The sequence below is a fragment of the Bos grunniens genome, chromosome 16 (genome assembly GCF_055505025.1).
Source record: "Bos grunniens cultivar Pamir isolate PY7600 chromosome 16, Bosgru_T2T1.0, whole genome shotgun sequence".
Taxonomy (NCBI): domain Eukaryota; kingdom Metazoa; phylum Chordata; class Mammalia; order Artiodactyla; family Bovidae; genus Bos; species Bos grunniens.
Genome location: NC_141180.1, coordinates 54,370,745 through 54,391,349, shown reverse-complemented (window position 1 = coordinate 54,391,349; position 20,605 = coordinate 54,370,745). Strand labels below are relative to the sequence as shown.

Sequence of the window (20,605 nt, the reverse complement as noted above, 5' to 3'; positions counted from 1 at the left end):
GGGCATGTCGGTCACCCAAAGACCAGGTGTAAGAGCAATGGTTTCTTGATCTGCTAAGATGTGGGCTGTGAGAAGTGGGATTAGAGTCTGGAAAAGCCTTGGAGCCTCTAGAGATAGAAGAAAGGTGATGGGGGGAATCCTGATGGACACAGAGCACTCCTGTTTCACACATGAGTGTGTGACAGATGCTATAGACAGGCCCTGACGAGAATGGGCTCAGGACAGGGCTTAGGAGAGTCCAAGAATGCAGGCCAACTGGGGTTTGGGAAGCTTTACAGATGGCCCTTTAAACTTGATATAGCTATTATTTTCCCAGTAGTCATGTACAGATGTAAGAGTTGGACCAGAAAGAAGGCTGAGCACCGAAGAACTGATACTTCTGAACTGTGGTGTTGGAGAAGACTCTTGAGAGTCCCTTGGACTGCAAGGAGATCAAACCACTCAATCCTAAAGGAAATCAACCCTGAATATTCATTGGAAGGACTGATGCTGAAGCTGAAGCTCCAATACTTTGGCCACCTGATGCCAAAAGCCAATTCATTGGAAAAGACCCTGATGCTGGGAAAGATTGAAGGCAGGAGGAGAAGGGGACAGCAGGGGATGGATGGCATCACCGACTCGATGGACAGGAGTTTGAGCCAGCTCGGGGAGATAGTGAAGGACAGGGAAGCCATGGGGCTGCAAAGAGTCAGACATGACTTAGCGAATGAACAACAGCAATAAGAGGCAGAAAGAAGACACAAGGGGCATCTGTTTCTTCTCAAGTCAAGGCAAGGTGTGGGTTGAGTTGTGTTGCTCCAAAAGTTTTGTTGAAGTCCTAATCCCAGGTACCTGTAAATATAACTTCATTTGGAAATTGGGTGTATAGCAGATGTAATCAAGTTAAGATGAGGTCATGTTACAGTAGGTGGGACCTTAATACAATATGATAGGCATCCTTATAATAGGAGAAGAAACACACCGAAGGAAGATATGTGAAGACAACCTCACAGGGGGAGCACCACGTGATGAGAGAGGTAGAGATTGGAATGGTGTTGCTATAAGCCAAGGGATGGCAAGGCTACCTCTAGAAGGAAGAATTCTACCTCGAGTCCCCAAAGGACCATGGTCCTGTCAGCACTTGGGATTTTGGACTTCTAGCCCCCAGAACCATGAGGAAGACACTTAAGTCCCCAGCCTTTGCTATGTTGTGGGAGCTAGTGCAGCATGCATCTATCCTTGGCCTGGGAGGAAGTGGCCAAGCCCTTGGGCCAGGTCCACAGGGAAAGAACCAGGGACAACAGGAGGGTTTGCTGGCTAATGTCAGGATGTCTCACAGAAATAATTAGACACCAAGATTTTCTCAAAGGGAAGTGAAAACAAAAAAAGTTGTGTACCTGAAAGTGGTTATTTCCTGAGCTGTGTGTTAGTGACAGAGTGGAGTAAGAGTCATGCAGGGAGACCGCATCCCGGGCCTGGTACCTTAAAGGCTCCTTGGGGAGATACCAGTCATTCCTCTCTTTGGGCAGTGCTGGCAGGAACCAGGATAGGGAGCCTTTGCTTTGGGAACAGTAGAGAGTCACTTACAGTTAACTGTAAGGACCACAGGATCTTTGAACAGGTCAAGTAATATGGGAGGGCAAAGGTCTTCTTGGGCTTCCCAAGTGGTGCTAGTGGTAAAGAACATGCCTGCCAGTGCTAGAGACACAGGAAACATGGGTTCGACCCCTGGGCCAGGAAGATCCCCTGGAGGAGGGCATGGCAACCACTGCAATATTCTTGCCTGGAGAATCCCACGGACAGAGGAGCCTGGCAGGCTGCAGTCCGTAGGGTTGCACAGAGTCGGACATGACTGAAGTGACTCCGCACACACACAAAGGGTCCTATTATATGTGAGTTTAGTCATGGTTGTCTATAGAGTTCTTGACTTCCCAGCGTCTGATAAATTTACTTTTCTTTTCAATTCAAAAACATTTCCCTCGCAATAAGATATTTATGGCAGGAAAATACAGATTGGTGTCGGCACAGTTGTTTGCCTGTGATCTCCTGAGCTAAGGACTAGTTTTAAAATCTGAAATCCAGTATAATTGGCTTCGTTCTAAAATTCCAGCTGTTTCCGCCTTCAGCTGTTTCCACCTCCTTAATGCTGGACCTATTATATCCCTTCCCATGAGTGGAGCAGACAGTGGTAGAAAATGCATTAGGTTCTCATCTATCGAAGAAGCTGGCCAGAATATGAGAAAATCCTAGACTTTTCTGCAGGACCCCCAGGGAGGAAGAGGAGAGATCCGATGATCAGATCTCCACTAAGGGCTTTAACTTTAGGGAAAACTGGACACAGTTTAGAGTTGGGCACCATCTTTTCCCCTGGTAGCTCGGTGGCGAAGAATCCACCTGCCAATGCATGAGATGTGGGTTTGATCCCTGGGTCTGGAAGATCCCTTGGAGAAGGAAATGGCACCCCCCTCCAGTCTTCTTGCTTGGGAAATCCCATGGACAGAGGAGCCTGGTGGTCTTCAGTCCAGAGGGCTGCAAAGAGTCAGACACGACTTAGCAACAAAGCAATAACAACCATCTTTTTGTAAAAACAAACTCCCAAACAACCAAAAACCCTCCTGTACAAAACCACCAGTACAGAAGGAGAAAATGATTGCCAACACAGGTATTATGTTATAGGTTCTACGCACCACCCCCCCCAAAAAAAAGAAGAATGACCTAAGACACTAAGAGATGTAAAGGTATGACTACTCTACCTGCCAGTCATCCCAAGTGTCTACTCACTTTAGGGAGAAGAAGGAAATTTGGTAGTCACTTGTGAAGAAAAGGGGGGCTGGGGCAGACACTGGGGAGGAATGACCCCCAAATCACCCTGCCAAATACTTCCCAGTGACTCTTCGGTCTGCAAAAGGCAGGGAGTGACTGAAGGGATTTATTACCTTCTGTGTTGCACCTGATTGCAAGAGGTTTTATTACTATGAAATACAAGTCATCTAAGTTTCCAGAGAGGAAAGAAGGAAATAAATCCTGTCTGGAGCAGGGACAGAGAAGATATTCTCGAGTTTAAGGACAAACACCAAGATTTTCCCATTTGTATCGGCCCATCTATTTTCTGAGTGTGATGAAGTCACCCTCCTGCCACTAGCGAGCAGCTCAAACCACTCGCTGTAGCTTTGTCGTTGCTTAGCTGTGCGGTCCTTTCACTGACCTGACATTTAAACATCACAAAATAAAGAACTCTGCTTGCATGCCTGTGAGCTTTCCAAAAATATGAGGAGACTATAAGGCAAAGCAGAAATACATTTTAGCGAGAACCATGAACTCAGTGAGTGAAAGAGACTTGTCCCCACACCCTTGCCCCCTAGAATGCATCCTAGCCTGCAAAACAGGGGTGAAAGATCTCAGATATCCCAGCCATGCGAAGGTGGGGAATTCAGACCAGTTCAGAACCGTGAGCCAGGGAGAAGCCTGTGTGTAGGATTCTTGTTTTATATGAGTGGCTTCCCCTACAGAAAACTTGCAGCATTCTTACTGACACAGTCTGACAAAGGGCTTCAATAGAGCCACAGCATAAGGGCTTCTGATGATTCAACCCCACCCCTGTGCCTTGCACCCAGGACACATTTCCATAAAGATGGGAGTGATGGTGCCTGGCATCAGGTCCACTGCTTCCCCTGGGGCCTTCACCCTGCCCCAGGACAGGCTTTCTGCCTGGGTGAGAGCTGAGGGGTGGGGGCCTTGGAGAAGATACACCAGAGCCCCTCTGCTGGGACCCCAGCTCTGAATGTGACAGTGTGGTGGGGGAGGGGTAGCCGAGTCCCCCATTGATGATATCGTCTTTCCTTGATTTGGTGGGAGACACCAATCCAGAACTCTTGCCCCCTTTGCTCCTCTTTGGTAGGAAGAGAATCACTTCTCTTCTTTGACATCAGTGTAAAATCTCTGCAATTGAATGAGGTGAAAAAAAAAAATCTCAGGAGCCCCAGAGAGCTGGAGGGTTGATGGTTACATGTTTCCAAGGAGATTAAAAGGAAGGGAAAGTGCCTGACGGAGTCTGCCAAGGGGCTACGGGCCTGGAGAGAGAGGATGATGGGGGCAGTCCAGGGCTATGTATCAGATCAGGAGTCTTACAATTCAAGGGAAAAAGAGCCTATAATGTAATAGCTGGGAAGCCTGAGAACTTGGTTCCACTTGAAAAACAGGAACAAGGTCTCTTGGTTTCCTTAGGACAGAACGATCAGTATTTCTGGATTCAATATAGAAGGGGAAAAAAAAAGGAAAGAATAATGAAGCTTCTTGATGCCACAGCACAATCTACTCTTGAGTACAAGGAGACATGTGCCCGAGAAGAGGAAGATGCTAGAGTGGCAATTACTGCTTGTGTAAAGAAAAGAGACAGAGGAGAATTAAGCACAGTGAGGCCCGAGAAGCTCTGGTAGGACACGCAGGCGGCTATTTTCTGGTAATCACTCCGCTGTAATGTATGAACAGTACATGGAAAAGGTATTAGGGTAATTTACTATTGCTTGTGAACAATAAATTACCAAGGCTGCTTGCTATTTTGCATCTCCCTCTAATAAAAAACCCCGTGAGGGTCACAGGCAAGGTGGCTGTAATACAAACATTGCCAGATACAGGAGTTTTCACAGTCGGGAACCAGGAGAGGTGGTGCACTCACATATGTGCCCAGATGGCAGAAGATGGTTCTGGGGTCACAAGGCGACCTCCACGTGGCTTCGGGCAGGGTTTCTCCCCAGCTAATGTCACATGACGGAGGTCGTTCAGCCCCTAAGTTGTGTCCAACTCTTTTGCGACCCCCATGGACTATAGCAGGTCAGGCTTCCTTGTCCTTCACTGTCTCCCAGAGTTTGCTCAAACTCACGTCCATTGAATCGATAATGCCATCCAACCATCTTATCCTCTGTCCTCCCCTTCTCCTCCTGCCTTCAATCTTTTCCAGCATCAGGGTCTTTTCCAATGTGTCGGCTCTTCTCCTCAGGTGGCCAAAGTATTGGAGACAGGGGAGGACCTGCGATTTTCCTGTTTTCCAGGCCTGGGAAGCACAGCTCTGTGGTAGCGTGTCTGACTATGGTTTACGGGGTGACACAGTAATAGGTGATCTCACCACGGATAGTAATTTACTGCAGCCTTCTTCAGACCAGGCCAGGTCTCCTTTCTGTGCTTTGAATTTTCCTTTTGTAGAATGGGAACCACCTTGGCACAGGGCAGACTGTGATTATTCCTTGGAATGTTATCCACCAAGGATAAGACACAGGGCAGGTCTTATCTGAGGAGGCCTGGGCTCCTCTGCCGTCTTTCTTGTTTCTACACAGGATTCGTTTAAAGTCCCGAGGCGCTTCTGGGCGAAGGCAGGGCTCCTAGAAGGGGAGACGCTTACTGCTGCCTCTTGTCCCAGAAAGAGGGTTTGACTCTGGAGGAAAGGACCTTGCAAAGGCCAAGGGCCGCTCTGGAGCTGGGATCTCTCTCCATCCAACCTGGCTTTGAGTTTTGATCCCAAACTGGAACTTTTCAAGTTATTTCATACTTGGCCAAACAAGGCTTTTCTGTTTCTTATTTCTCCTTCTTTTCTTATGTAAGGATGCCGACCTAAAAGAAACCCTGAGCACTAGAAGGTTCTTCGGAAATAATGTTGTTGCCTTCCTTGTAACTAAATCTGAAACTGATTAAGCTTCCATCTCTGACTATTGAGCAGTGAAATGGATGGTAAGGGGCAGGCCTGGGGAACTGGTTTGGGCATTCTGAGTTTGGGAACTGGTTGGATTTAAAAGCAAAATGTTTTGGATATTAAGCTTCTAATAAGGTGAGGTTTGCTTTGAAAGGTCAGCACTGGGGAAGCCCCCACCTAAGTCATAGTGGATGAAATCAATCTCCTCCTATTCTCCACCTTCAAACCACTGGGCCAGCATACTCCGCACACACATTAATGCATGTTGCCTTGGCTAATGAGCTCTATAGAGCTTCAAAATGCATGGTCCTTGCGGATGAGTGAAATATTTAGACCCTTTCTCTTTTCCCAAAGCCAACACACACACACACACACAAACATGATTCTGTTTGATCTCCAGGGAAAAGAACCCCAAAACTCATAAACCTCAGATATAAATTTTCATTTTACAATTGTAATGCCACCTATCAGAACTTCCCTTCCACCCTGTCCAAAGCAGAAGCATGCACCGGCCCCCTGGGAAAGTTAGCTGTAGGCATACTTGGTGCCATCTGTGATGACGCTCATCTCCAGGGAATGGGATTTGTCATCTTAGTCTCCCCATTAAACTGTAAGCTCTTCACAGTAAGGAATGATGTTCTTTTCTTTCTTTATAATTCCCCAGAGCCCAATTTGGTGTTTCTCTGTGCCCACCAGGTGTTCAATAAACACTGCTGACAATGTAAACCAAGTTCTTAGCACTTACAAATGAGAAATGGCCCACACTCACTGTCATAGTTTTTTTTTAAAGATTGCCTGGATTCAGTGTGTGTGTGTGTACATGTACGTATGTGCGAAAGAGAGAGATGAGAGCCTCAGAGATGAAGATGGCCTAAGAATGGAAAAAATTAAGATACACAGAGATAAGGAAAAGCTCTCAGACCTACAGTGAGACAGACCAGAACACAGAAGCCCAAGGGGCTCCTTCCAGGCTCAAATTTATATATTCATGTATTTTAAAATGATGTAGCCACATTCTGGTCCAAAATATTATGATTTCAGGTGTTTTCCCCTCCCCACCCAGAACCTGGCTGTGGGAAAACAGACATAAGCTGGGAACTACAGTCCAGACCTTGAAACACATCACCCACAACTTTCTACTGGGCCTTGGAATCCTTGCCACCCTTGGTGAAGCTGTCAGAGCCTTTCCTTTCAAATTATCAAGTCCTTCATGAAGCCAGACCTCAATGATGGGATTGCTGACACTGAGTGTGACAGCTGCCACGTGACGCTGGAACCAGCAAAGCCTGCTCCAGGCCACTAGAGCGGGGAGGCACCACGAGGTAGAAAGAGCCCAGCCCAGAACTGGAGGTGTGGAAGTCAGGCCCCTGACACCCTTCGAGGTGTCAGTCTCTAGGTCTGCGAAAGGGGACACAATCCCTGATCAGCCCTGAGGCTGAAGTGAGGCTCTGCTGTAATGGGGTGACCAGTGGGCACTTGGGGGAGCAGTGGGGAGGGCTCTATGCCCCCTACTGGGCAGCAGGGTCTCCTTTGGACTCATGACCCCCTGAAGCTAGGAGTTCTGCAGGGAGGCCAACTGGACTAGAAGGACAAACCCCTTGCTATGTGATCACTCTTCTGAATTTTTTGATGCTTTAACAAAAATAGCTGTAAGAATTGCAAAGAAATCAGAACAAACTGAATAATGCATAATCAGATAATGTACCTTGGTGATGAAGAGCATGAGCTTTGGATGGCAAAGATCCACATTTGAGTCCCCATTCCCCCACTTAGGAGCCGTGTGACCTTGGGTGAGTTACTGAATCTTTAGAAACCTGGCTTTGCTCATCAGTAAAATGGGATTAAAAATAGTATTTGTCAGGACTTTATTGGTTGCCCAGTGCCTAGGACTCTAAGTTCCCAATGCAGGGAGGGGGCCTGGGTTTCCGATCCCCAGTCAGGAAACTATATCCCTCACATGGCAACAAAAATCAAAGATCCTGTGTGCCACAACTAAGACCCTGGAGCAGCTGAATAAATAAATACTTTAAAAAAAAAGTACTTGTCTCACAAAGGCAATAGGAGGACTAAATGAGACACTGTGTCAAACATTCTGACACATAGTAAGCTCTCAAGATTCACAGCAATTCTTATTACTGCTTAATATTTCCTCCTATTATCTGGGATTCATGTTAATACGAACACAGTTACAAGTATGCCAGTAATTTTGAGAAAAGAATAAGGGAAGCAGAGGTCAGAGAGGAGGGAGGTTGGAAGACGCTATGCTGCTGGCTTTGAAGGTGGAGGGAAAAAAAGAGTATGCAAGTAACCAAAACTGAATCTGAACGACCAAAACAATGTCACAGTGTAAATGCATAAAGCCCTGGGTACTTCATTCACAGCCAGGCCCAGAGTCTTCTTTATTGTGACTCTAAGAGCAGTAATAATGATGGACACTTAATTGACCACCTACCATGTATCCAGCCCTTCATTATAAGTGTTACATTTGTTATCACACTGGACCCTCATAGTCCCACAAGTATAATCATCTCCCCCACTTTATAAGCAAGGACATAGAGACTGATAGAAGCTAAGTGACTTGCCCTGAGTCAAACTGTTTAAGTAGGAGACTCAGGATGTGAACTCAGCCAGTTGGATGATAATTAACACTGTAATCAATGGCCCACAGCACCTGCATGACCATCCTGGTGATCCCATCTTCAGGCTGGTAGCAGCTTAGGAAAAAAGCTCCGGGGGTGGAGGAAGCGGCAGTGACAGGTACACTGACACGTGATGGATTGATGGATTAGTAGGGAGACAAGATAGGGAAGGGGATAAAAAAAGTTCACAGAGAAAGGCTTCCCCAGCCCAGCTGTGCAGACCTGGTCACTTCAGGGGTCAGACAGCCTAATATTTCAAAGTCCCCAAGAGCATCATGATCTCACAGCACAGTGCAATCATTTTCATTCTGCCATGAAGAAAAAAGAAGGGGGTGATGTATTAATGAGGTGGGTAGATTCCCTTGGGATAGTGCGTCTATGTTGAATACCCTTTGACAATTTGCATAAACAAGGCACAGCCCTTGAATAAGATGACACACAATTCAAGTAAGAGTTATAGAAACTCTAATACCCAGGTGTATCTGGATACGCTTTTCATGCATCCTTACGTTTTATTTTAACACACTGCTTAACTTACCCAGTTCCTATCAAGTCATGGGACAAAAAGTCCTTTAGTCCACTCTGCATCTCTCAGAATCATGCCTTTGGTGCCTTTAGCCAGGGTACCATTTAAAGGTCTCACAAACTAATTGCATCAGGTAATTGAAAGAAACATGTATTTATTGAAAATAAAGATATAAAGACTTCTTTATTATGGAGGAAAAAACGGTATTAGGTGGCTTTCTCATCACAGGCAGCTGTCACCTGGACTTTTAGTGTCCCCCTCCATCACAGCACAGGCTGGCAGAGGAAAAGGAAACAGGTTTTAAGCCATGAGACTCATTTCCAATCAGAAGTCAGTCACAGCCTCCCGTTTATAACCTTAACTCTTTGCCCCTTAAAGTGAGAGTTTGTTTTATGCCTATTCACATCATACTCCCTAAGCTCCAGAAAAACTGCTTTCAAAGTCCCCAAATGAAGCTCAGAATATGATGGTTTGAAATACATTTAAACCAAACTTGAAAAGATTTGAAGACAGGCATTTCAAATGGATAAAATCGTATCATGATATCTTTAATAACCAGTCCTCTAGTTCTGGTTATCAGAGCAGGGAGAAACCTCCAGGAACCAGAAAAGCCTGCATTCTTCGGCAGCCTGTGCTCACCTCACCTGCCAGCGGTGGTTCCCTGTGGAAACAGAGGGGATGACCTTCTCCTTCTAGGCTAGGGTTGCCAGATTTCACAAATGAAAATATAGGACACTGAGTTATCGCTGAAGTTCCGATAAACAAAAATTACAAAGAGTAATTGTTGTCCATAAGTAAGGGCCACCCAATATTTAGGACATGTTCATATTAAACAATTATTTGTTGTTTATCTGAAATTCAGATTTAACTGGTTTTTGGTACTTTATCTGACATCTCTATAAGTAGGCTCTGATCCCCTAGGAGATTTAGGATGGGTGGGAAGTAGGGGTGAGTGGGGGCTCCACTTACCAGCCTAGGAGAACAGGACCACTGATGGCCCAGGCTGGCAACCTCATTTCTCCAAGCACCAGGCGCCCCTCCCTTTCATCTCTTCTCCCTTCCCCTTCAAGGAGGCTCCATGGCTCCAGCCAACCCACTCTAATTCATGGTCTTCCTTAGGAGATAGCGCTGATCACTGCCCTCCACCCCCAACACACCTCCCATCTTAACCTCATCCTACACTGAGGTACGTGCGTGGAGATGGTGCTTGTAAGAACTTGCTGGTTTCTACGTTCTATTCTGTTTTGATTTGTTTCCCAAGAAAAGCTACAGATGGGTTTTGGAGGCGTTCCTGATTAGAGATTTCCTTTCATTTTTTTCCTCTTCCCATATTTCTCCATTTTTTCTTCCCCCTCCTGCCCACTGTATTCAGATGCCAAGAAGTAAATCAGTATGTGTTTCCTTCAGTCATAATTTCAAGACCTGAATTAAAGTGAAAGCTGAGCCAGCAGGCCCAACTTGCCTAGGAAGTTTTTAAAACTCTGCAATCACAGACACTGGCTTGATTCTGGCAGTGGATGCTTTGACTCCCGCCCCCTGCCCCCCACCTCCATGGCCACTATGTCATACTACTGATTAGTGGTCTTTAAGTGAACCACACTCAAAAATAAACACATATATTTAACCAAAACGAGCAGGAAAGATCTCTTGGTTTCAGGCTTCCGAGTGTGTGCTTGCAGCAAAACATTTACAGCCAAGCCATAAAACGCATGGAAATAGGAAGAAACATTGACACAACAATAAAACGAGGGGTGAGATTAACGATGCCATAATACAATCTGTTTTCGTTTGGTGCAGAGAAATTAATTTTTGAAGACATCTCATTTAACTTTGCAATATTTTGCAGTTTAACCTTTGACGCTTGAAACTTTTCTCTTTCGTCCCCTTTAAGCCTAAGGATGGGGGAAGCCAGTTTTATGTCTGGCTGTTTAAGTACTGCTTCATGGCAGATGACCAGGCTTGCTGCCTCTGCTCGGGACGGAGGCAAGCAATGTGTACTCAGGGAACAAAAGTTTTTGCTGATCGTAATTTCTCAGCTCTTCACCTCCTATGGAAACCTCCACTTTAATAAGCCAAAATTCAACTTCCACAAGGATAAGATGTGTTACCTTCCAGAGCAAGGCACCGGGGTGGGCTGGACGACCAGATAAGGTTGTGCAAGCATTCAAGATACTCTGACCCCTCGAGTTTGAATCCAGGGAAGCAGTGATAGGAGATGACAGTTCCCACTGGGAAGGAGGTCTGGAACTCGGAGATGTTCACGTAGCCATTAGAAGAGGCAAGTGGTCTCAGACAGCCTGTGATGTGGGAAAGACAAGGGTAAGTAACTTTATGAGGCTACCTTCATATACCTGAAAGACAAAGCACTATACATCTTTTGGATTCCCCCACTGTACACGTGGCACAGCCTCTGAGGACTGTGCACCTTGTATGCTCAGACCTCCTTATCTCTGTATTTACTATCTTTCTAAAGCAGGCATTTCCTTTTATAGTTGCAAGTGGCTCCAAGAGGGTCAGACAAGTAGGGAAGAAGTAAAGGGAGGTGTGGCTAAGGCTCAGGACCGCTTGGCTGGTGGTCCCAGCCCTGGCTGCTCATTACAATCATCTGAGGAAATTTTTAAAAACACCAATAGCTGGCTCTGTGCCCAAGGCTGATGCACAGCCTGGGCACGCCTATCTTTTTTTTAAAGCTCCCCAAGTAACCTTCAAGTGGCCATCAGGGCTGAGAACAACTAACGTGCCACAGAAACAAGAGACATTCCAACCGTTTCAGCGGGTGGTGGCTTGAGAATGTGTGTGTGTTGGTCTCTCAGTCATGTCTGACTCTTTGCAGCCCCATGGACTGAGCCCGCCAACCTCCTCTGTCCATGGAATTCTCCAGGCCAGAACACTGGAGTGGGTTGCCATTCCTTTTTCCAGAGGATCTTTCTGACCCAGGCATCAAGCCTGGGTCTCCTGCATTGCAGGCAGATTCTTTACCATCTGAGCCACCAATGTTGGGATGCAAACTGGATTCCAGGGCAACAACTGATTGAATTGACACCTGCCTGACACATTGCAAGGAAAATTTTGAAAAATCCAGCTGTGTTTTAGGTGAACTAGGAAAGCAGCATGTAGGGCAGTGGTTCTCAAACTTGAGAGCTACCCATAGAGACGGCTGGTATGGGACAGACACTGGGCCCCACCCCCTGAGCTGCTGGTTCGCTGGGTCCACGTGGAGCTCAAGCATCAGCACTGCTAAAGGTTTGCAGGTGCTGCCGCTGTGGCTGCTGCTGGGGGCACCGGGCTTTGTGCAGACCTGCTACAGCGAGTCTGTGCACAGAGTTCTGTGTGCCATCTGATTGCGCATGAGACCTGGATGCCTCCTTCTGTAAATCAGTAGCTGCCTTTTTGTCCTGAAGGCTGTGCAGCCCAGTGGAACATTCCCCGTAGTACAGCATCCCTCTTGGTGTGGCATCCGCTGTGATCATGGAGTTTCTTATTGGCTTCAGCAGTTTCACTGGAGGGAATAATGAGAGCTGCAGAGCTGGTGCTCTTCCCAGAGAGAACTAATTGTGTGTGAAGTAAATAACGGATAATGGGAATATCTACTTTCCCTTTCAATCACCAAGTACAAATTATATCGCGCACGCACAGCAGCGAGTGATGGAATTCCTCTCCTAAGCTGACTTTGTGGCATATTACAAGTGATAGAGAGGCTCTGTGTTGAGTGAACTGCTTGGGTCAGTGCCCCAGGATGTGACATCCATATCAGGGCAGGACCAGAGTGAATGAGGGGGTATAGAACGCAGGAGGTATTCACTCTGGGGCTGTGCCAGTGTCAACCTGCCCCACTGCAGCCTGGTGTCCCAGAGCCCTGAAGACCCCATAGACCCCAAAGATCCCTGCCCGGAACCAGCCACACTCAGGATGGACCAGATCATAAACACATGGTGTTAGGCCATTCTTTCTGGCAGTCCCAACAGCCTTAAATGATTTTTTTTTAATTTTTTAAAAATTAGTTTTTGGCTGACCACACAGCATGTGAGATCTTTGTTCCCCAACCAGGGATCGAAACTGTAGCCCCTGTATTGGAACTGCAGAGTCTTAACCACTGAAGTTCCGAATAATTTTTTTTCTTTTTTTTTTTTTTGAGCTGAAAACTGACAGTGTTCATGGCAAAAGAGAAATGGGGGGAGGGAAGCTTGCAATCAGGAATAAACAGGATCAGTAACTGAGGGGGGGGGGAAGATAAGCAAATCAACACAAACAGGGAAGGTGTTATAACTCCTGAGCAGGGTTCAAATGAGTGAGCACATTTGGGTGCCCATTCCCCCTCCTGGGAAGGAGTGCAGTTCTAAGCTCCCCACGTGGGTAAGTGTATCCCCTAAGTAAAAAACTGACTCTGACCCACAGGGAGAAGGAAGCATCTCCTAAAACAGGGGAATGGCCTTGGGACAGTCCCCCATCCAACCCCAAAAGGAGATGGAAGTAGGGGTTGTAACATGTGCAGCTAATCAGAGAAGGAAAGCTACGCCACTCTTGGTCTCTGACAGCCTGTCCTAAAAATACAGTAGAAAACTGGCTTCGACTCAATAGGTGAATGTGATTTCTATTTGCACTTTGAGATAATAGAGAGAAGGCTCCTCAGGCTTTAACCCCTGGATCTATAGGTGCAAATAAAAATTACAGGATGAAATGTCACTCGAAGGGCCAATTATATTCCCCCCAGGGACTCCAGAGGTGTCAGACTCTCTACAGCAACCCTGCTGTGTCTGTGAGGATGGGAGGGAGGTGCAGGGGCTGGAAGGGGGATCAGGGCCCAGAACAGGGGCACCTCCTCTGTGGGGACCAAGGGCTCTGAGGAGGGATGACGGTGGCCATAGGCTGTATTGCTCTCAGAAGAAGCACACCTCTCGAGATTAGCAGCCAGCTCATTTGTTGTTGAAAAAAACCCCATCAAAGCTGTGTTAAGGACTGAGATCTAGTAAGTGGTGGTGGAGGCATAAGGGGTCCCAGACAGAGCAAGAAAAAGCCTGCACTTGAACTCCTAATGATGACACTCCAAGACGTCTATCACCATAGGGCATTTAAAAAAGAAAATCAGTGGGGCAAAAAGAACTCATAAAGAAGCATCCTGTAGTTACGTGACGTAAAAGGAAATGGAAAGCGTAGGAGAACCACAAGAAAAGTGGAAGATGTGAAAGCAAGAAGGGCTTGGAGCCCGAAATAATTATCTTGGTTTGGATATCGCTGCAGGATCAGAGCGAAGCAGTGGTTAATAAAGTTCATTCGGATAAACAGCCCCACCTAAAAGACGCCTGCTGATTCTAAGGAGAGTGAGTCTCTGACAGTGCAAATAAATCACGCATCTCCTTTAACAAGGTAACGCATAACAGCTCAACAACACAGGAAGTTTCCGGGGAACATATAGGAAGGTGAGGACCTGGACTGTCTTGGTCCTCCTAATCCTGGAGCCTTTGTTTCTTCAAGGGGCCGTGGCTCTCAAGCCCTCGCATGAGGAAATGATTTATTTCCAACTATGGGGCGTGCAAAGCAATATCAGAGTCTGCCAGTGTTGATTTCCAAGCAGAAAGTTGACATCCGCCTCAACTTTAACATGCCAGTGCTTTTGGTGCAAATAAGGCTGCTCGCCCTCTCCCTTGGATGATGAATTATGCATGGGCTTCTTGGTCCTTTGGTCCAAGTCACATGTCAAAAAATAAAAATCAGAATTAATGTGAACTGGAGGGCTTATTTTCACAAACAGGGCCCTCTGTGTCTGCCTAGGCAAATTTAAAAAATGCAAGAGGATAAATATTCACCGTCTGGTTTGGATGAAATTTGAATTTGATTATTTTTCTGCTCCTCATGCATTATAAAAAAGGATAACATTATTAAGAGAAAATGGCCTCTGTACGATTGGCTTTAAATATATTCGTACCACAACCGAAATCAGTATAAATGCTCTGTTATTTCCATTAAATATATAATAGTTCATCATTGTGTTCACAACCCAGTTACAAAGCTCCTAATTCTGCAACTACTTTTGGTTTCTTAGAATAAAGGAGACAGCCAGCATTCTAAAGAATAAAGTACTTTCCATTTAAACTTTTAAACTTTACAGCTGGGTATAGGGAGCTAGAGAGAATCACAGGGATCGATGTGAAGATTCCAAAAACAGAGCTTTGGTGATCAGAGTACAGAACGGCTGAACCACGGTGTGTGCATGACACTGTGTTTCCCTTCGTCATTTGCCAGCTTCCCAGGTGGCTCAGTGGTCAAGAATCCACCTGCCAATGCAGGAGATGTGGGTTCAATCCTTGGGTTGGGAAGATCCCCTGGAGGAGGGCACGGCAACCCACTCCAGTATTCTTGCCTGGAGAATCCCATGGACAGAAGAACCTGGCAGGCTACAGTCCATGGGGTCGCAAAGGGTTGGACATGACTGAGCGACTAAACAACTGCCACCTTATTAGAGAAACGTGCACTCGATCTGCAGTCGAGTCTCAAAGCAGAGCTGAGAACCACAGCCTCCATCTGCCCCTACCTTGACAGATGGGCAGATTGTCCCACGTTCCGTCATCACGACATAATGAAACCACATTGTATAGGTCAGGGTACCGGATCTTGAATCCTTCATGACAAGTGATGATTAGCTTATCTCCGTGTCTGTATGTCTTGTTATGAATCTCAGCATCTTCAATTTGCGGGATGCGGCAATCTGCAATTGTGCAAAAAGGATACATTATTTTTGGAATTCAAAGCCATTGTGGTTCACAGCTTCACAAGAAAGCTCTTATTTTCAGACTTGGTCTCGACCTACACAGCAATCTGATAAACAGTTCCTTATTTATCACTAAGGCTCAGGTCCCAAAGAGAAGCAGTAGAAGCTGCAGAATCTTCTTCACAAAGAAACAGGAAGAGGAGTTGTGGGTGCAGAGGTCCAAGCCCAAAAGGAAGCTGGTTTTCTGCCTTCAACACTTCCCACCCTACAGCTGAGCTTACAGATAATTCTGGAAATGAATGAAGAAAGACCAAAGCTGGGGGTTCACCTGAACTGTCCGGCGGGTTGCCCACTTGGTGGCGTCTGTGGATGGTACACAGCACCAAACAGCCTGGCTGGCTGGTCTCACCCAGCTCTGCTGCCTCTGCCTGGGGGGCCAGGGCCAGGGCCTGATAAGGAAATAGGCTTTGCAGAACAGCAGGGGGCTGAGCTGTGACTGTATTGGCTGTTAGCATTTCCCATCCGCTTTATCTGTTTTTAAAAAGATAATTTCGAATAACTAGAGCAGCACCTAGTACTGCCACTATCACAAAGGCTCAGAGGAAGCAGCTACTGTCTCCTAACCCTAACCCTAACCCTAATCATCACTTGTCATGAACGAGTCAAGATCTGGTACCTCGACCTATTGGAAAAGGCAATGGCAACCCCCTCCAGTATTCTTGCCTGGAGAATCCCATGGACAGAGGAGCCTGGCGGGCTATAGTTAATAGGGTTGCAAAGAGTCGGACACGACTGACTGTGTCAGCACAGACACAGCACACCCCGACCTATACACTGTTTCGTTATTTTGGGAAGACGGAACATGGGACAATCTGCCCAGCTGTCAAGGCAGGGGCAGATGGAGGCTGTGGTTCTCAGCTCGGCTTTGACTTCTGCTCTGGGAGGGGAAGACTCATGGCAAGAGTCAGGGGAAGAGCAGTGGGGCGGGGTGGGGATCAGCAGCCCACGCAACAGAATGGGCAACAAAAGATACAATAGAACTAGGGACTTCCCTGGTGGTCCAGTGGTTAAGAATCTGCCTTCCAGTGCAGGGGATGTGAGTTCGATACCTGGTCAGGGAACTAAGATCCCACATACCGTGGGGCAACTGAGCCTGTGTGCCGCAACCAGAGAGAAGCCAGTATGCCTCAATGAAAGACACTGCATAATGCAACTAAGATCTGATGCAGCAAAATAAGTAAAAAATAAATGAACAAATAAAACTAATCAATGGGTAATCATCTGCTTCTAACTCTGTCTACCTCCCATTTACCTGTGGGACACTCACTCTGCTGGCAAGTTGCAATCCTGCTCCTTCTGGCTCCTCACTCTAAACACCAGCCAACTAACTCCATCTGGATTTTGTTGTTGTTGTTGTTGTAATTTGTCGTTTGCTTGTTTTTTAGTGGAGTGTAGTTGATTAATAAAGTTGTGTTAGTCTCAGGTGTACAGCAAAGGGAATCAGTTATACATATATATGCGTCCTTTTTCAGATTCTTTTCCCATTTAGGTTATTACAGAATATTAAGCAGTGCTATTCAGTGTCTCCTTGGTGGTCTTCTATTTTAAATATAGCAGTGTGTATATGTCAATACCATCTGGTGTAAGTCACTTAGGTCACCATGTGTCTCTCTCCAGCTCCTGTTTAAAGTCTCTCATTTTACATGCATATATGTTTAAAAGCATGAGCTATCTATCTCTAGTTTTAGAATCAGGTAGATGAGCTATATTCCCATTTTTGTGTGTCTTAATTTTCTGAAACAAGGCAAAATTTAAAAACAGCATTTTGAGGATCATACAGACTTCCTCCAGAAAGTTTTCAATGGATTTCTCAGCCATTCCCCAAAGCCTACTGAATCCAGAATAGTCTGGAATAGTATTCATAAGAAACCTGAGTTTCAGGTTCCTCTAAGCTTTGAACTGTCAGCTCTCAGGCAAAAAGTCCTGGGAACTCTGATGCAGGGACTGGCTGGATGAGGGCTCTGGGGGCTGGGACTTGGGGGGCTTTAAAGAGAGCATGTCACGGGGGTTATCATGTGGGTTTGGGGCTGGGTTTACTGGGAACACTCTGACAGCAACGGACTCCAGAAAACAGAATCAGTGACAGGAAAACCTCAGGCAGAAAAGGGTCTCCCAGGCAGAGGAGGGACCTGGCAGCTGGGAGACAGGCGTGGTGGCCGTTTAGCAACCCGCATGGGTCATCAGAGTCCAGTGCTCGTGAGCCCAGCTCAGCTGTGACCTTAGCCCTCCTTCCCACCATGAGCTTGAGAGCAGGGACTATGCCGCTACTTCCTGTGACGTTCCTTCCATGCTTCCAGACCTCTGTACACACCTGGGGAGGAAAGGCTGAGAGGGGCCATGGAGACCTGAGAAGCGGATTCATTCCAGGCTCTGGCAGCTAAGCCTCCCCCTGATGATGAGGAAACCCATTATCAGCTCTTCCCTTTGCCTCTGGATCCAACAGAGGGAGTCTTGGCTGGAGACTGGGTTCTGGTTTCAATTTTACCTCTCATTTTTGCATGGAAAGAGTTTTTCAGGCTATGAAAAGAGGTCTTCTAACTGTTCATGTTTTTCTACAAGAATAGCTGACTTCCTCCCAAATGAATCCCAGAATAATCATGACTGGTGCGTCCGTGTGTGCTCAGTTGCTTCAGCGGTGTCCGACTCTTTGCGACCCTATGGACTGTAGCCCACTAGGCTCCTGTGTCCATGGAATTCTCCAGGCAAGAATACTGGAGTGGGTTGCCAGGCCCTCCTCGAGGGGATCTTCCCAACGCAGGTATCAAACCCATGTCTCCTGCACCTCCTGCATTACAGGCAGATTCTTTACTGCTGAGACACCCGGGGAAGCCCAATCATGACTGGAGACACAAATAATTGACAGTTCTGCACACCACTGCAGCCTTCTTCTTAACGGAAAATGTGAATTACATTTTTTTCAATATCGCTCTGCAGAAATGATTCACAGCAAATAAAAACACATTTATCAAGGCATCCGTCTGTAAATCTGGGATGTAAATAGATCCTGTGGTAGTAATTTATATGACTAAACAACTATTTTCATGATTGATTTAAAACTTATTCAAGAATTAACCAGTATACTCAGGAGGTGGTCAGCTAGCAGCAGTAAACTCAGTGGGTGGGAACGGCCATGTGGCTGTAGTAACACAAGGACATTGGCTGACCACAGTACAAGCACCGAACCTTGTTTCTGAAGGTGGTTACACTCCATAGTAGTCTACAGTATAGCATGCTTTGAACTTCTAATTAGAACATCTTGTTTCCATAGGCAGGAGCCAGGGACTAGAGGTTCAAAGGGGATTCACTGCCTCCCATATGCCAGTACTTTATGTACTCGACTCAAAGAAGAGTCAGCACAGGGAGTGATGCAGGACCAATTTACTACATGAGATGATCCGCATATTCACTGGGGAGTCAGTGGAAGTTTGGAGTTTAAATTCCACCATGGTAGAAAGACCAGGAGCATCTGTGCTCTACATGTAAAGACAAAACTCAAATAGACCAGCTCTAGCAAAGCCTAAACTAAACTGTGATAGGAGAAAATTCTGTCCAGAGCCTTTCTAATTTTTTTTTAAAATCCAGAATAGCTGGCACCCAGTCCTCCCACTGAAGGAGGGTAATGTAGAAAGAAAAAAGCATCTGGGAAAAGTCCCAACCCATCAGTGGTAGCAGCCAACAACTCTAGTCCTTATTTTTATGGAAAGAAACATACCAGGATCTTTAGTCTCTGAAAAGAAACACATACATCTTCATCAATTCTAAAGTTTTCAATAGAAATAACACAATTTTCTGTAGCACCAATGCATTCAGCCAACACAAAGAATTTGTAAAAGCAACCGCAAAAATATTGTTATCAAAGACTATGAAAAGAAGGTCTATCAATAACTGATTCTATTGAGTAGAATCATGTCAACAGTCAAGACTTTTGTCTACAGAGTATCAATGGGCACTTTGGAAATATAACTTGAGGCTTCCATGCCTGACATCCTCTTTCACAAACCTACAACTATCATTATTTTTGTATCCTGCTTCTAGTAACAATGAGAATTTAATATAATAAATAAATAAAGGAGTGGACAGAGACCCCAAGGCAGTCCTACACACATATACCCATGTACAAATCAATTGATCCAATTAGTTGCAGACAGCAAAGTCCTAAAGGATGGAGCAGTAAAGAGAAAGAGGAATTTCAAAGAATATGTGCCATATTTTAAGATTTATTTTTCTTTAAAATGTTGGTTGGGGCTTCCCAAGTGGTGCTATTGGCTGCCAATGCAGGAAATATAAGAGACACAGGTTCAATCCCTGAGTTGAGAAGATGCCCTAGGGGATGGCATGACACCATTCTAGCATTCTTGCCTGGAGAATCCCATGGACAGAGGCGCCTGGTGGGCTACAGTCCATAGTGTCACAGAGAGTCAGACACAACTGAAGCAACTTAGCAAAATGTTAGTCATATGTGAAAACAAATCTGATTCCTTTAAAATGACAAATTTCTGCATCAATCTGCCTGCCAAAGTGTTCACAGAAGCATGAATACATGATACACACTTAGAGATTCATAATTCCTGTTAGCATATTAAAGGTTCTGAAAGCCTTGCTCTAAAGAATTCTACTGGATCTAGTTTAAGCCAGCATCTGTAAAGCTTATTATTCATCCATCAGTTCATTCAATCATTGAGTTACTGAGCATTACCTCTAGTCCTGGTACATTCTAGGTGTTGAGGATAGAGAAAACGTCAAGAATTTTACTCTTGTGGCATTTGCATGGCAGGAGACTGCTAACAGGCAAATTATCAGGTAAGTGAGCTAGAAAATAATAGGCAATGATCACTGCTATGATGAACATGTAACAAGGTAATAGAAGAGGGACTGACTCAGGGACTCCTTTAATTTGGGAAGACAGGAAAGGTGCCTCTGAGGAAATGACATTTATTAAGCTGAGATCTAATGACAAGAAGAATCCAATCATGTGTGGATTGGGGAGAAGAGTATTTCAGGTGGAGGGAACC

The 20,605-nt window shown here is 45.8% G+C and overlaps 1 protein-coding gene across 5 annotated transcripts in view; it reads right to left on the bottom strand.

Annotated features, from left to right (window-relative positions):
- SUSD4 (sushi domain containing 4) overlaps positions 1-20,605 on the bottom strand; it is a 133,811-nt gene that overhangs the window by 22,197 nt on the left and 91,009 nt on the right. For 2 of the 5 annotated variants that reach the window (XM_086345212.1, XM_086345211.1), the window contains 2 exons: positions 15,357-15,530; positions 10,936-11,124 (listed from right to left, as the gene is read on the bottom strand). In XM_086345212.1, the coding sequence (XP_086201338.1) occupies positions 10,936-11,124; positions 15,357-15,530 (363 nt within the window). Of the gene's footprint in view, positions 1-8,964; positions 9,103-10,935; positions 11,125-15,356; positions 15,531-20,605 lie in introns of those variants that run through there. The other 3 variants (XM_086345208.1, XM_086345210.1, XM_086345213.1) reach the window with 2 other exon arrangements.